The 13,438-nt window shown below is 54.1% G+C and overlaps 1 protein-coding gene across 1 annotated transcript; it reads left to right on the top strand.

The window, feature by feature from the left end:
• Positions 1-10,680: 10,680 nt before the first annotated feature.
• LOC120688350 (DELLA protein DWARF8) lies at positions 10,681-13,156 on the top strand. The gene has a single exon (XM_039970637.1). It carries the CDS (start codon positions 10,921-10,923, stop codon positions 12,784-12,786), a length of 1,866 nt encoding a protein of 621 aa, XP_039826571.1. The 5' UTR covers positions 10,681-10,920; the 3' UTR covers positions 12,787-13,156.
• The last annotated feature ends 282 nt before the right edge of the window (positions 13,157-13,438 follow it).

The raw sequence follows: 13,438 nt of genomic DNA, 5'->3' as shown, positions 1-13,438 counted from the left end.
CATATGGGCTGCCAGTAATTGACGATGCTTGCACCCAAACAAAGCCCAGAATAAAAGGTCGCTCATATCAGGCCGTCGAGTTAGCTACTTGAACTTAACAAAAGAAAAAGGGAAGGTTCACTCATCTTGTCTCAGTCCGGGCTGGATTACGACCAGGCAGACGATCTGATGGGCTTGATTGTCATAAGCTAAGAGCAGCCCGCGAGACGGCGACGTCGTCAGGCTTCCGCATGGGCTTCCCAAGCGAGCGCTCAAAGTTGTTGCAAAAATATTCTTTTTTTTCAAAGAAAAGATCACACATGGATGCATACCAAAGGCGTGAAGCAACAATGTAGCATGGTTTCTTTTCATCCCAAGTTGCACGCTACAAAATTAGGTTCGGATCTCGGCAGTAGGCTTCCTAGATGCCTAGCCGCAACTTGCGGGTACCTCCCCTCTTGTTTAATCGCTGGGTACTTGGAGCATGTTGTCCGTAAACAAAACACCGCGCGTTTTGATCAACGCCCCGGTGGTCCTCCCTTCGCCTGTTCTCTCGGAAAGAAAGGCGATTTGGTGGTGGCCGGAGCAAGTTGCTCGGAAATGCCAGGAAATCGCCAGGGGCGCCAACTTCGAGGCGCGCATGTGACAGCTTCCGTGTGATTTGTTAGAAATAATGTGTGTGTGATCAATTAGCATTAACATGGGGCTTAAATCGGTTAATCCCGTCATTAGCGGTTCCTAATGACCGGGGTGCGTCCGTACGTCAACCGCCCGTTCGGAAGGGGTCTGTCCCTTCCGAAACGGTGCGCCGTTTCCTCTGTCATGTATATATACACTTGTAATCACTGTTCATCACTAATCAACACGAGAATTATTCATCCAAACCAGATTTCCTTTAACATGATTAACAGCACCGTGGCCGTGGCTCTCTTGGTTCACCCGGTTGCGAGCTGATCAGACGGTAGACCAGACCAGCAGCTCGTGCCTTCGTGCATGGGCCGCCACGATTCGGACGCAGACCCGCACACTTTCATCCGACCGAGAGCCTTCCCGCAACGCGTGGACGCCCACGTTTTCCCAACACGGCCTCGGATCTTTTCCGCGGCCGAGATCACCCCTGCCCAAAAGCTCACCCCAGACATTATTCGTTCCGTTCGCGCATCGCAGGGCACGGACGTCTCAAGTTGCTGCGTAGAGTAACAACAACCAGCAGATAACGGAAGCGATCAGGCCATCACCTAGCTAGGCGACCGGCCGGTGGAAGGGGTACCCCTGCTAATGGGTTGGAACCCGCACCATACTCAACCCCACCCAAAATTAATATATTTAGATACCCAACCCCACCCAACCCAATTAATTAATTTCTCAACTCTAACCAACCCGCCCCATTATAAACGGGTAACCCATAAAAACCCATGAGTTCTACTATGCAGAGGAATTTAGTGGTTCCACACTTAATGTGGGGATCACATATATGTCTAGCCACACTACTTTGCACAGAGTATCTGTCAGTCATATTGACTCATCTCTAAAAATTTCAGTCAATTTCGCTAAAATTTTATAGTGTGAACGCGAGGTTTTAATTCTAGGGTCCGAGTCTTGATGTGGAGCCCACGTGTAGTTCTAGCCACGCTACTTTGCACAGAGTAGCTGCCAGTCGTACTGAGTCATCTCCAATAAATTTCAGTCAATTTCGATAAAATTTTATAGTGTGAACGCGAGATTTTAATTCTAGGGTCCGGCTCTTGATGTGGAGCCCACGTGTAGTTCTAGCCACGCTGTTTTGCACAGAGTAGCTGCCAGTCGTACTGAGTCATCTCCAACAAATTTCAGTCAATTTCGATAAAATTTTATAGTGTGAACGCGAGGTTTTAATTCTAGGGTCCGGCTCTTGATGTGGAGCCCACGTGTAGTTCTAGCCACGCTGCTTTGCACAGAGTAGCTGCCAGTCGTACGGAGTCATCTCCAACAAATTTCAGTCAATTTCGATAAAATTTTATAGTGTGAACGCGAGGTTTTAATTCTAGGGTCCGGCTCTTGATGTGGAGCCCACGTGTAGTTCTAGCCACGTTGCTTTGCACAGAGTAGCTGCCAGTCGTACTGAGTCATCTCCAACAAATTTCAGTCAATTTCGATAAAATTTTATAGTGTGAACGCGAGGTTTTAATTCCAGGGTCCGGCTCTTCATGTGGGGCCCACAGGTAGTTCTAGCCACACTGCTTTGCACAAAATAGCTGCCAGTCGTACTGAGTCATCTCCAACAAAATTCAGTCAATTTCGATAAAATTTTCTGATACAAACACGTGGTTTTAATTTCAAAGTCCAGCTCTCACGTGGGACCCACATTTATATATAGTTATACTATTTTGTAAAAAAGTATCCATTTCAACCCACCCCAACCCGCCTCAACCCGCATTTATATAGAACCCGTCCCGACCCACCCCATTAACTAATACAACCCATTTTAAATCATCCAAACACACTCCATTTCAAAACTCACCCCATAAAACTCATTTCAACCCAACCCATTAGCAGGCCTAGGAAGGGGTGAGGGGGCAAAAAAAAAAAAAAGGAACAAGAAGAAGAAGCCGCTTTAAACAAAGTGGTGAATTCCTTGCAGTCCAGCTCTGCTACGCGGGTAGTAGGAGTATCCCCAGCCGTCCACATCGACCGGTTGATGATGCTGCCGCGACCCGGAGGGGTCCTGGGCTGGCCCGACGAGAACGATTTTCTCTGGTGCGAGCGCGCGGGCAGGAGGGCCGCGGCAGCGTGGGCGTATGGTGCCGGAGGGCGACGTGCCGCTTTTCCAATTGGCCGTTAGGCCGGCCAGCGGGCCCCGTCGCCCGGTTCGCTTTCCTTCCTTCCCCGGCCGGCCCCATCGGCACGTTCTCCCGGCGCGGCCCGCCCGTCGGCGTCGCGCGGTGGCTGTCCCGTCCTCGACTCCGTTCCACAGGCTCCCACCAGGAGCGCGGTGGAATTCCCCGCGTGGCGAGCGCGGCCGCGGTGCGAGAGATTTTTGTTGCGCCGCCGCCCACCGTCTCGCCACGCGGCCGGAGGGAGCATCCGGGGCAGGACGGCCGGCCGGCTCCTTTAATTTTGCGGCGACGGGGCAGACGCGACCGAGGCGAAAACGATGCGCGCACCGGGGGGGGGGGGGGGGGGGGGGGGTGACGCGACCCGCCCGGTGGGCGGAGAATTTCGGCGCGTGAGCTCGACAGGTGCCGTGAACTCGCGCCGTGTGGACGTGCGGTACCTGCTGCCTTTTTCTCCCTCGCACGCACACAAGTTGCCCTGGTTCCTCCTCGCCACGTTTTTTTTCTTTAAGATCGGGGCTCGGGGAATCTTTTTTTTTTCAAAAACAACGTTCGTGCGAAACAGAAGAAGATGCATGGAGTGCATGCTTGCACTTGCAGGCGTTGGTCCCGTGCTGTGCAGCACAGGAGAAGGTATGGGCGTATGGTCAGCCGTAAGGCACGGGGTTGCACAGCATCGTAGGCCGCCATGACTGAGAGGCCCTGCCTCGTGTGTTTTTCTCTTTTCGGAATCGGAACGTAATCCACCAAGCAACGAGGCCAATTATGGGAAGGGGCTGCTGCACTCCGACCTTGCATATGCGTTGGAATAGTTGGAAGCACTGCTGGCCGATTACGACGGCCGGTACGCCGCCTCCGGCCACGGTGTGGCCACCACTTGGCCATGGCCGGTCGTCAGCTCTTCGCTTGTGATCCCCCGCTGCGGATGCGGCGGCTTTGCAGCGTACATCACTCATATCCTAAACAAGATCTATCTAGGCTCGAGGTACGAATTAGTGATGTTACTGTTTTGGTTGTTTATTGTTTTACTATTTTCCGTTCAACAATACTATACAAGTAGATTGATTGGGAACAAGCATATATTGTCAGCTGTCATGACTCATGAGTGTAACGTGTACAGTGTATGTGTACATGCGCGCCACCTTGTATAATCTTGGAAAAAGATCAGGCACATTGATGTTCTTGAAAATATTTGATCCGGATTATTGTAACGAACATATATGGAAGGACAGGTAATGGGTAACAATAAGTCAATAAGGCACAGTAACACCTTTCATTTTATATTGTAAAAACCACGTGCACGTTCTTAATTATATGGGCAATTCGAGCATGGAAGCTCAAAATCTACTACTCCTACTGCTACTCACATGTGGAGCCGGCCAATCGCCAACCGACAATTCCCTGCAGCAAAGCAGAGACAGGCAGGTTAATAACAAGTTTCCCAGGTCCAGTTGCAATAAACAAGCCAGGGGTCACGCATCAGGCGGCCGGCCGGCAGGTCTCAGGACCGTGTGGTGCGGGTGCCTCCGCACGGCGAGGGCCGGTTGGAGGCGGTCAACCTGAGCTCCTGAATGATGCAAGCCCCCGGTCCGTTTCATGTGACAGCAACAAGAACTCCGTAAACAAACCCGGGCTTGTTTAATCGGGGAAAGCTCGCGTCTGACGTTGGCACCAATCATGACACGGTTGTTTCAGAAACCGGCCTAACTATCGACCGGGCCCCTGCTGGGTTCTTCTCAAGTCTCAAAATAACAAAGTGTTTGTGCGTGGGCATGTAATTTTTTTCTCCCTTTTCATGCATTTCTCTAGCGTATTCGCAGCCGTCTTATCGAGATCTCGCTTGCTGTTCTTGGAAGATACTTTCCGAGATTTCTTCTGCGGATGATTACGTACGCCAGCGACTTGTTGATGGGGGCATAATTATTCGGGTATGGGTCGTGGAAGAGCCCCTGGCGAATCACTCAACTAATCTTAGTTTATGGCCGTGGAGTACGATCGACGGAGTGGTGCTTAGTCCTAATGCTGATAGCTGACGGCCACTTGAGCTGTCTAGATCATTCAGTTCAGTCGGTCACACTACTACCATTGGTCTTTCAGTTCAGAAACACATATAGTTTTGCTGAAAGAAAGACTGCCAGTAGTTTAAAAACTGCACACGGCCGCAAAACCACACGTACGTTTCCGGTGCCTGCCCATTACCCGTGCATTTTTTAAGAATTTTCGGACCGGCTGTTCCGGCAAGGTGAGACTTTTGTGCAGACGGTCTCGAGGGAGATCGATCAGTCTGCAAGTTGTCTGGCTAACCATCTGCGTGTGGAGTTTGTTAAGATACGTGCATCCATAATTGGCGGAGCAGGCGTATTGGTATTACATCCTCCGCTCCATCTAAAGCAGCTGCGAATGATGGCTAGCCCGCGCGTGTGGTCACCGGAGCCTCGCACGTGGAGGTCCGGTCGCCACTCGCTCCGCCCCGGATCCGGCAGGCGGGCCGGCCGGGGTGCCGTTGCGGCGCGCGGAGGAGCCCCTCCCGATTTCCCCATGATGGCAAGGAGAGGAAAGGAAGCAAGAGGGAGGCCGGAAGCAGGGCGGCCGAACCGACCGGAACGGGGAGATTGGAAGGAGCGCGCGGGAACCGGCCGGCCGGGGTAGGGTTAGGCCGGACGGTGCCCCTGATCAAGGTGCTTTAGGGCGATCGACGCCGTGGAGCTCTCGTATGGGAAACCTGAACAGGCAATCGTGCGTGGTGCCACTGTCTCCCCGGTGATGTGATCGGAGAGGAGCTGGGGGCCGTCGCCACTGTTCTTCCCAATGGCCGCCGGATTTGAGCTCCGCGTGAGCGGAAAGTTGGAGCTGACAGCGAACCGGCAGGGGCGCTAGTGGCGATGAGCATTGCCGTAGCTGGGGCGCGGTGCCGAACTCCAGAGCGCGTACCGGTTCCTCCTTTCCATCCTCGGTGTGGTGGATGCTGTTTCAGCAGCCTTTACCTCCCATCAGACAATTCGAGTTTCTGAATGCCGGAGATGCAGCGGATGCGGACAGAGCTTTTTTAGGGGGGGGGGGGGGGGGGGGGGGTGGCAATGGCATGTCGCCGGGCAGCTAGCTAGGCTGAGCGTAACGGAGGCGGGGGGCGGTGATTGTGCTGGCTACCAAGGGCACCATGACCTGACTCCACTAGTGTGGGCAATGTGCAGAGCTGCGTAGCGATTTCAGAGATCCAACGCCGTAGCCTGCTCCCGGGTGATCGGCGGCTCGTAGCCGGTCAGCAGGCGAGGCGTGGTTGCGTGGTCCGGGGTCACCGCTACTAGAGCCGAGCCGGCCAGAGCCTACCGGTAGCAAACCCAGATTGAGATGGAGCCAGGGCCAAGGTCGAAGTGCCCCTAGGCCCTATCAAAGCTCGTAATAGAACGTAGCACATGGCACAATTTAAATCCTGAGTCCTGTTTATTGCCAAAAACAACATTACGACGGAATGTGGGATATTAAGCTGGAGTTTTTAAAAGCTACAATTCATAATTCGAAGCTGAAGCAAAATGGCCGCGTCACTAAAACAGAGTTTAGCAAGGCAGCAGAGATAGTAGGACACGATCGGCGACCAGGTCATTGAAGGATCAACGGCGCCGGTGGCCCCGCTGGTCCACGCCAGCCAGCCGCGCCATGCAGGCGGGACACGTCGCGCCCCAGCCGCATGCAACGATCGCGCCCCATTCGCTGCCCTGTACGTGTGGCCCGTTCCGTACGCCGCACCGGCCACCGGGGCAAAGGCGAGGTGAGCGGTGAGCCCACCCGCCAGCGCCACCCATGTGACGTGACGCCGGGGTCTGGCCGGGATAGAGGGGGGCGCGTCCGCCGTCAGCATCGCCGTCCCGCCACGCCAGGCGCCGTAGGCCGTTGCGGCAGGTGCCGTCACGCCGAATCATCATCCGCCTCTCCTCGCCGCCAGCGCCGCCCCCACCCCCACGTTCCCGGGTCCCGCCCCACACCACGCTGGCGCGCGCGCAAGGACACGCGAGCGCCCCGGCGCCCTCCACGACCGCGCGGCCACGGACGCGACGCCGGGGGGAACACGGAGCCGCGGGCCTCCGGGGCCAGAACGGCGTCGCGTCCCGTCGCGTCGGGCGGGGGGGGGGGGGGGGGGGCAGTCCAGCACAGCGCAACGGCACGGGGTCGGGGGTACGCTACGCACACCACGCCCGTGACCGCGACACGGCCCGGCGCGAGCGCGACGGGAACGTGCGCGCGCCTGGCCCGGTGGGGGTGCGCGCCCTGCACCGGCGCATGGGTGCGCGGGACCGGGACTGCCGGCGTGCCTGCCGCCACGGTGTGCGCGTACGGCCGGCCGGGGAAGGCGGGGGCCCACCGGTCCTCGCGCCTGGCCTGCAACGGGAGTTGGGCACCCAAGCGCTACGTGCACTCCGTTCCCTACACCTGGCTGCTGAACGACGACGAGCTGAGCATGAGCTTCATTACGGGTGGTTGATGCTCTAAATGCTGAGCTGATTGGGAAGGTAGCAAGCTGCTGGGATCTCTCGGATGTGTGTTGGTGCCCTACGCTAACACGACTGATTAGCCCAAAGTACGACTCTGAAACAACTCTGCCTTAACATCTAAGGCGATGTGCTAACAGATGTGTTGAAGAAACATAAACAATGTCCCGAAGAGCTTGAGATGAGCTCGCGGTTGCCGAAGAGGGAAGCGTGCAAGCAAAACAGAGGCTTGAAGAAAAGTGGCACTTCCTCACCTGAAATGGCTTAACCGAGATTGTTGTGAATTAAATAGAAAAGGGGGTCGATTATATTTGCAGATACTCTAAAGTTTGGTGTCGCGGGATCATTTGCATCCCGTTTTGTGTTGTGACTACCCAAATCATGTCTCGTATTTTTTTTAAAAAAGATTCTTTCTTTATTTCCGAAAGAAATGCCTCAACTACCAGGTGTGAGTTTATATTAGGGTGCACAAGAACGTCGCGCTTCACTAATCTAGTACGGCCTGATCCCTCTCCAAAAGGAGGCGGATCATGTTGCCGCTTGCATCCCAAAGACTAGGATCAACGCATGAACCTGAGAGCATCCACAGCCTACTCTCTCTCTCTCTCTCAACAAAAACGTGTAGGCCTAGCGATTCCGCAGCCTCCCCGTACAGTCACGCACAAGGCAGGGGCGCAGGGCGCACCACCTCATCGCCCGGTGCACGGTGGACCGATCGGCGGCGGCCCCCGGTGGCAGCAGCGCTGGTCCACAAAGACTCGGGCTTCACAGTGATCCCACCAGGGAGCAGCACATGGCGCTGCCTGGCACGTGGCAGGAGCGGGCTCGCTGGTGATAAGGATTAGGGGGTCCTCGTGAACCTGTGGCCGGCCGGTCGAGGACCGGGCCGGCGGGCGCGGATCCCTCCGCGCGCCGGCTGGCTCGTCGAGAACCGGGCCGGAGGGCGCGGATCCCTCCGCGCGAATCGCAAAGCGCGCGGGGGGCGCGCCGGCGAGACCGTCCGTGGCCCACGGCAGCTCAACTGTACGCAGCAGAAACAATGGATGCCACGGAATAAACAAAAATAAGTGGGAGGTCCGGGTCCAACGATCTGCCCATCACCGGACGCGATTCTGCGCCGCGCAGCCGTGTTTGCCTCCCTGTGGCTTGCGGCAAATATCCACAGGAGCCCCCGCACATGTTTCAGTTATTCAATTCAGGGAGGTCGTTCCAAAATAATTTTCTGAAGCTGCGATGCAGTGATGAGTTGAGAATTCTTCTGTTGTTTTCAATACATGAAATGCATTAAACCAACTTCGACCTGAGATCCAAACCAATAATCGCTCTGTTCGGCTAGTTATGGCTGTTAGCTGATGCTGATTTGTTATCAGAGAAAAGTAGTGCTGATTGGCTGATGGTTGATGCTGATTTGGTGTGAGAGAAAAGTACTACTGGCTGGCTGACAAACAAGCTGAACAGAGCAAATATGATTTTAATAAACTAGTTTGACTACACATGTTGTTTGCTAGCGACAGTATCTTCACCATCATCTTTAGTCTTCCATACACTTTCACTTAAATTGTTTCGAGATTTGTCAAAAAGTGTATATCCGAAAAAATAACTCTTGTATATTGGTCACTTATCATTATTACTGATTGTAGTAGCTCATTAGAAAAATAAAGCTTAAGATAAAATTAATTGAATTTGGAGGGAAAAGAATGAGATAGAAGTATAAAAATGGTTACATAACCATCTGCTTGTATATTTGCTACTAGTTCTATATTTGTACGATTGTTAAAGTCATGCATATGGTACCGCTGAAAATGTCATTGCCACTGTATAGGAAAAGTCTCAAGTAATGCTTCCCTACCAATTGCATGGCAATGTCCTTTTTGTACCAATTACTAGCTCTTGGACTTATTCGATAACCGATCTGGTATATGAGCTTTAGCTCATGTGTTTTGATCCTAGACACGTCTAAAGCTTGCAAACATTGAAACTTTTCTCGCAAATTGCAATACAAAAATAATTGCAATATATGATATGTTGTGGCTATGGGAAAAATAGTGAGCAATTTATACCACCCCCTCCCTCCTTCGAATTGCATAACACAGGACTGCAAAAAAGTACTAGTGATTTTAATCGTGGCTTGGGCAAGCGAAAAGGGTTTGGCATGTAAATCAGCTCGTCTCCTTCGTAGTCTTAGTCGTTTCCATTAAATTGAATTGAAACTTTTTTACTTAATAAATCAAAATTGAACTCCAATCTTTATTGTTTATGAGCATAATAATATTTTTTGGTTAGCAAAAACTAAATTTTCAGTCCAACTTGTAAGTCAACAACTTTTTTTGATTATCAAAACTTTTGTATTCTTCTACTTTATCAACCTACATTGAACTGATTTTCTAATGTTCTCATGATCATATTACCTTTATTAGCATGTTTAACCTCTCTTTAAATCATGATATTATTGCTAAATTAAGGTGAGCTCAATCTTCTACATGAAGTGAATTTTAACCAAAAGAAGCTCGCTCGTTGTTCGGCCCTAGTTCGTGGTTCCATAAGCTGCACCCGTATTGGACAAGAATGTTTTGCAAATTTTTATATTTTTGCTTTAATAGGATTCCATCTTTGGGATGACATGTTTAAAAGTATTTTCCGTCATTAAAAAAGTAGTCTTTAGTTCAAAAGCTTATTTTGAAATGAATTAACATTTGATAGGAATTACATGTGTGATCTATATCAATAATTGAGTTGTACAAGCAGGAATGTTTTTATTTCAGAAAATTGGATGTTTCTTAGCCATCCAAGACAGGGTTCCTTTTTCCGAAAAGGGAAGGAAGAAAAACAATGCTGTTGTTGATTTGGTAGCCGCATGCTTGGCTACAGAGTTAAGTCCACAGGCTGGAAAAGAATTCGGCTCCCCATTGGCTACCAAGATTGAGAAGTGAGCCGTGGAGGCGTGGACGCAGCTCCCCACTTCTCATCCCCCTTTTTAATTGTGGCGATCTTTGGGGTGGTGGGCGGAGGATTTGTAAGGGGATGTTTAGTTGGTGAAAAAGTTTGAGTTTGGTACTGCAGCACGTTTCGTTATTATTTGACAATTAATGTCTAATCATAAATTAATTAATATTATTAGATTTATCTCATATGAATCAGTTAGACTGTGTAATTAGTTATTTTTTCAATTGCATTTAGTACTTCATGCATGTGTTAGAAAATTAGATCTGACAGATACTGTGCAAACAAATTTGAAAACTAAACGCAGCTTAACTGCATGGTGAAGTTTGTCTGGTGAAAAGGACGGCCGCGACGAATCCGTCCATCGATCCAACGCTGGGCGCGTGTTGGGGGGAGGAAGCTGCCGGGGCCCGCCTGCAGCGAGAGACTATAGATAGATGCCTTCCTCTCAGACTAGTTGCCTTCGCGGCCCCCTTCCCCTGCCACTAGCCCACTACTACTAGTTGCCTTGCTCGCTTCCCACCCCTCTCCTCTCTCTCACCCCAGCCTCGCTTCCGCCTCCCCTCCCCCTCTTCCCTTCCCTTTCCTTCCCCACTCCCACTTCCCAACCCTGGATCCAAATCCCAAGCTATCCCAGAACCGAAACCGAGGCGCGCAAGCAATTATTAGCTGGCTAGCTAGGAGCGTACAGTAGCTCCGAGATCATGAAGCGCGAGTACCAAGACGCCGGCGGGAGCGGCGGCGACATGGGCTCCTCCAAGGACAAGATGATGGCGGCGGCGGCGGGGGAGCAGGATGAGGAGGTGGACGAGCTGCTGGCCGCGCTCGGGTACAAGGTGCGCTCGTCCGACATGGCGGACGTCGCGCAGAAGCTGGAGCAGCTCGAGATGGCCATGGGAATGGGCGGCGTGGGCGGCGCCGCCACAGCCGTCGATGACGGGTTTGTCTCGCACCTCGCCACGGACACAGTGCACTACAACCCCTCCGACCTGTCGTCCTGGGTCGAGAGCATGCTGTCCGAGCTCAACGCGCCGCCGCCGCCGCTCCCCACAGCGCCGCCGGCTCCGCGGCTCGCGTCCACCTCGTCCACCGTCACGGGTGGCGCCGCCGCCGGTGGAGGGTACTTTGATCTCCCGCCCGCCGTCGACTCGTCCAGCAGCACGTACGCTCTGAAGCCGATCCCCTCGCCGGTGGCGGCGTCGGCGGACCCGTCAACGGACTCGACGCGGGAGCCCAAGCGGATGCGAACTGGCGGCGGCAGCACGTCGTCTTCCTCTTCCTCGTCGTCTTCCCTGGACGGCGGCCGCACCAGGAGCTCCGTGGTCGAGGCGGCCCCGCCGGCGACGCAAGCGTCCGCGGCGGCCAACGCGCCCGCGGTGCCGGTGGTGGTGGTGGACACGCAGGAGGCCGGGATCCGGCTCGTGCACGCGCTGCTGGCCTGCGCGGAGGCCGTGCAGCAGGAGAACTTCACCGCCGCGGAGGCGCTGGTCAAGCAAATCCCCATGCTGGCATCGTCGCAGGGCGGCGCCATGCGCAAGGTCGCCGCCTACTTCGGCGAGGCGCTCGCTCGCCGCGTGTACCGCTTCCGCCCTGCCCCGGACAGCTCCCTCCTCGACGCTGCCTTCGCCGACCTCCTCCACGCGCACTTCTACGAGTCCTGCCCCTACCTCAAGTTCGCCCACTTCACCGCGAACCAGGCCATCCTGGAGGCGTTCGCCGGCTGCCGCCGCGTCCATGTCGTCGATTTCGGCATCAAGCAGGGGATGCAGTGGCCGGCTCTTCTCCAGGCTCTTGCCCTCCGTCCTGGCGGCCCCCCATCGTTCCGCCTCACCGGCGTCGGCCCGCCGCAGCCGGACGAGACCGACGCTTTGCAGCAGGTTGGTTGGAAGCTTGCCCAGTTCGCGCACACAATCCGCGTCGACTTCCAGTACCGCGGCCTCGTCGCCGCCACGCTCGCTGACCTTGAGCCGTTCATGCTGCAACCGGACGGCGAGGATACGGATGACGAGCCCGAGGTGATCGCCGTCAACTCGGTGTTCGAGCTGCATCGGCTGCTGGCGCAGCCCGGCGCCCTGGAGAAGGTCCTGGGCACGGTGCGCGCAGTGCGGCCGAGGATCGTGACCGTGGTCGAGCAGGAGGCCAACCACAACTCCGTCTCATTCCTGGACCGCTTCACGGAGTCGCTGCACTACTACTCCACCATGTTCGATTCCCTCGAGGGCGCCGGCTCCGGCCAATCCGCCGATGCCGCCCCGGCCGCGGCCGGCGGCACGGACCAGGTCATGTCCGAGGTGTACCTCGGCCGGCAGATCTGTAACGTCGTGGCGTGCGAGGGTGCGGAGCGCACCGAGCGGCACGAGACGCTGGGGCAGTGGCGCAACCGCCTGGGCGGCGCCGGGTTCGAGCCCGTCCACCTGGGCTCCAATGCCTACAAGCAGGCGAGCACGCTACTGGCGCTGTTCGCCGGCGGCGACGGGTACAGGGTGGAGGAGAAGGACGGGTGCCTGACCCTGGGGTGGCACACGCGCCCGCTCATCGCCACCTCGGCATGGCGCGTCGCCGCGCCGTGATCGGGCGGGTGCGGTTTTGGACGCTGATCAGGATGCACGTCCCCGGGCATGGCGCACCCCCTCCACCCAGCTCGCCGGCACAGCTGAAGCTAGACGTCAACGAACGCTGAATTGCAGTGAGCGACCGGGCCACGGTTCACTCCGGCGTGATGAGATGGACACTTGGACTCCGACCGGACCGGCCTGTGTTCGTTCTTGTTCCCGATCCCCCCTCTCATCACCTCCCTCCAATCCGTAGCCTATTGTTATGTTTAAATGTCTATTATTATGTGTAATTCCTCCAATCGCTCATATCCCAATAAGGACGAACCGGATTTGTTTAGCTCGAATGAGAATTTTGACTCTGTTTAGTTCAAGCGCAATTTTTTTTACGTTCGAATCTTACTAATTTGAAGTACTAAATGAAATCTATTTACAAATTTTTTTGCATAGATGGACTGCAAATCGCGAGACGTATCTAATGATGCTAATTAATATATGATTAATCTATAATTATCGGATGGCTACTGTAGCATCAATGTTGCAAATTATAGATTAAGTAGGCTCATTAGCTACTGTTGTATCACTGTTGCAAATCATAGATTAAGTAGGCTCATTAGATTCGTCTCGTGATTTACAGTCCATCTATGCAAAAAGTTTTGTAAATAGACTT

This window comes from Panicum virgatum, chromosome 9N (genome assembly GCF_016808335.1).
Source record: "Panicum virgatum strain AP13 chromosome 9N, P.virgatum_v5, whole genome shotgun sequence".
Lineage (NCBI taxonomy): Eukaryota > Viridiplantae > Streptophyta > Magnoliopsida > Poales > Poaceae > Panicum > Panicum virgatum.
The sequence above is the reverse complement of the archived record's forward strand: the minus strand, read 5'-3'. Positions and strand labels throughout refer to the sequence as shown.

Coding starts and splice junctions, on each gene's coding strand:
- LOC120688350 (XM_039970637.1), top strand. CDS start 10,921: ATGAAGCGCGAGTACCAAGACGCCGGCGGGAGCGGCGGCGACATGGGC.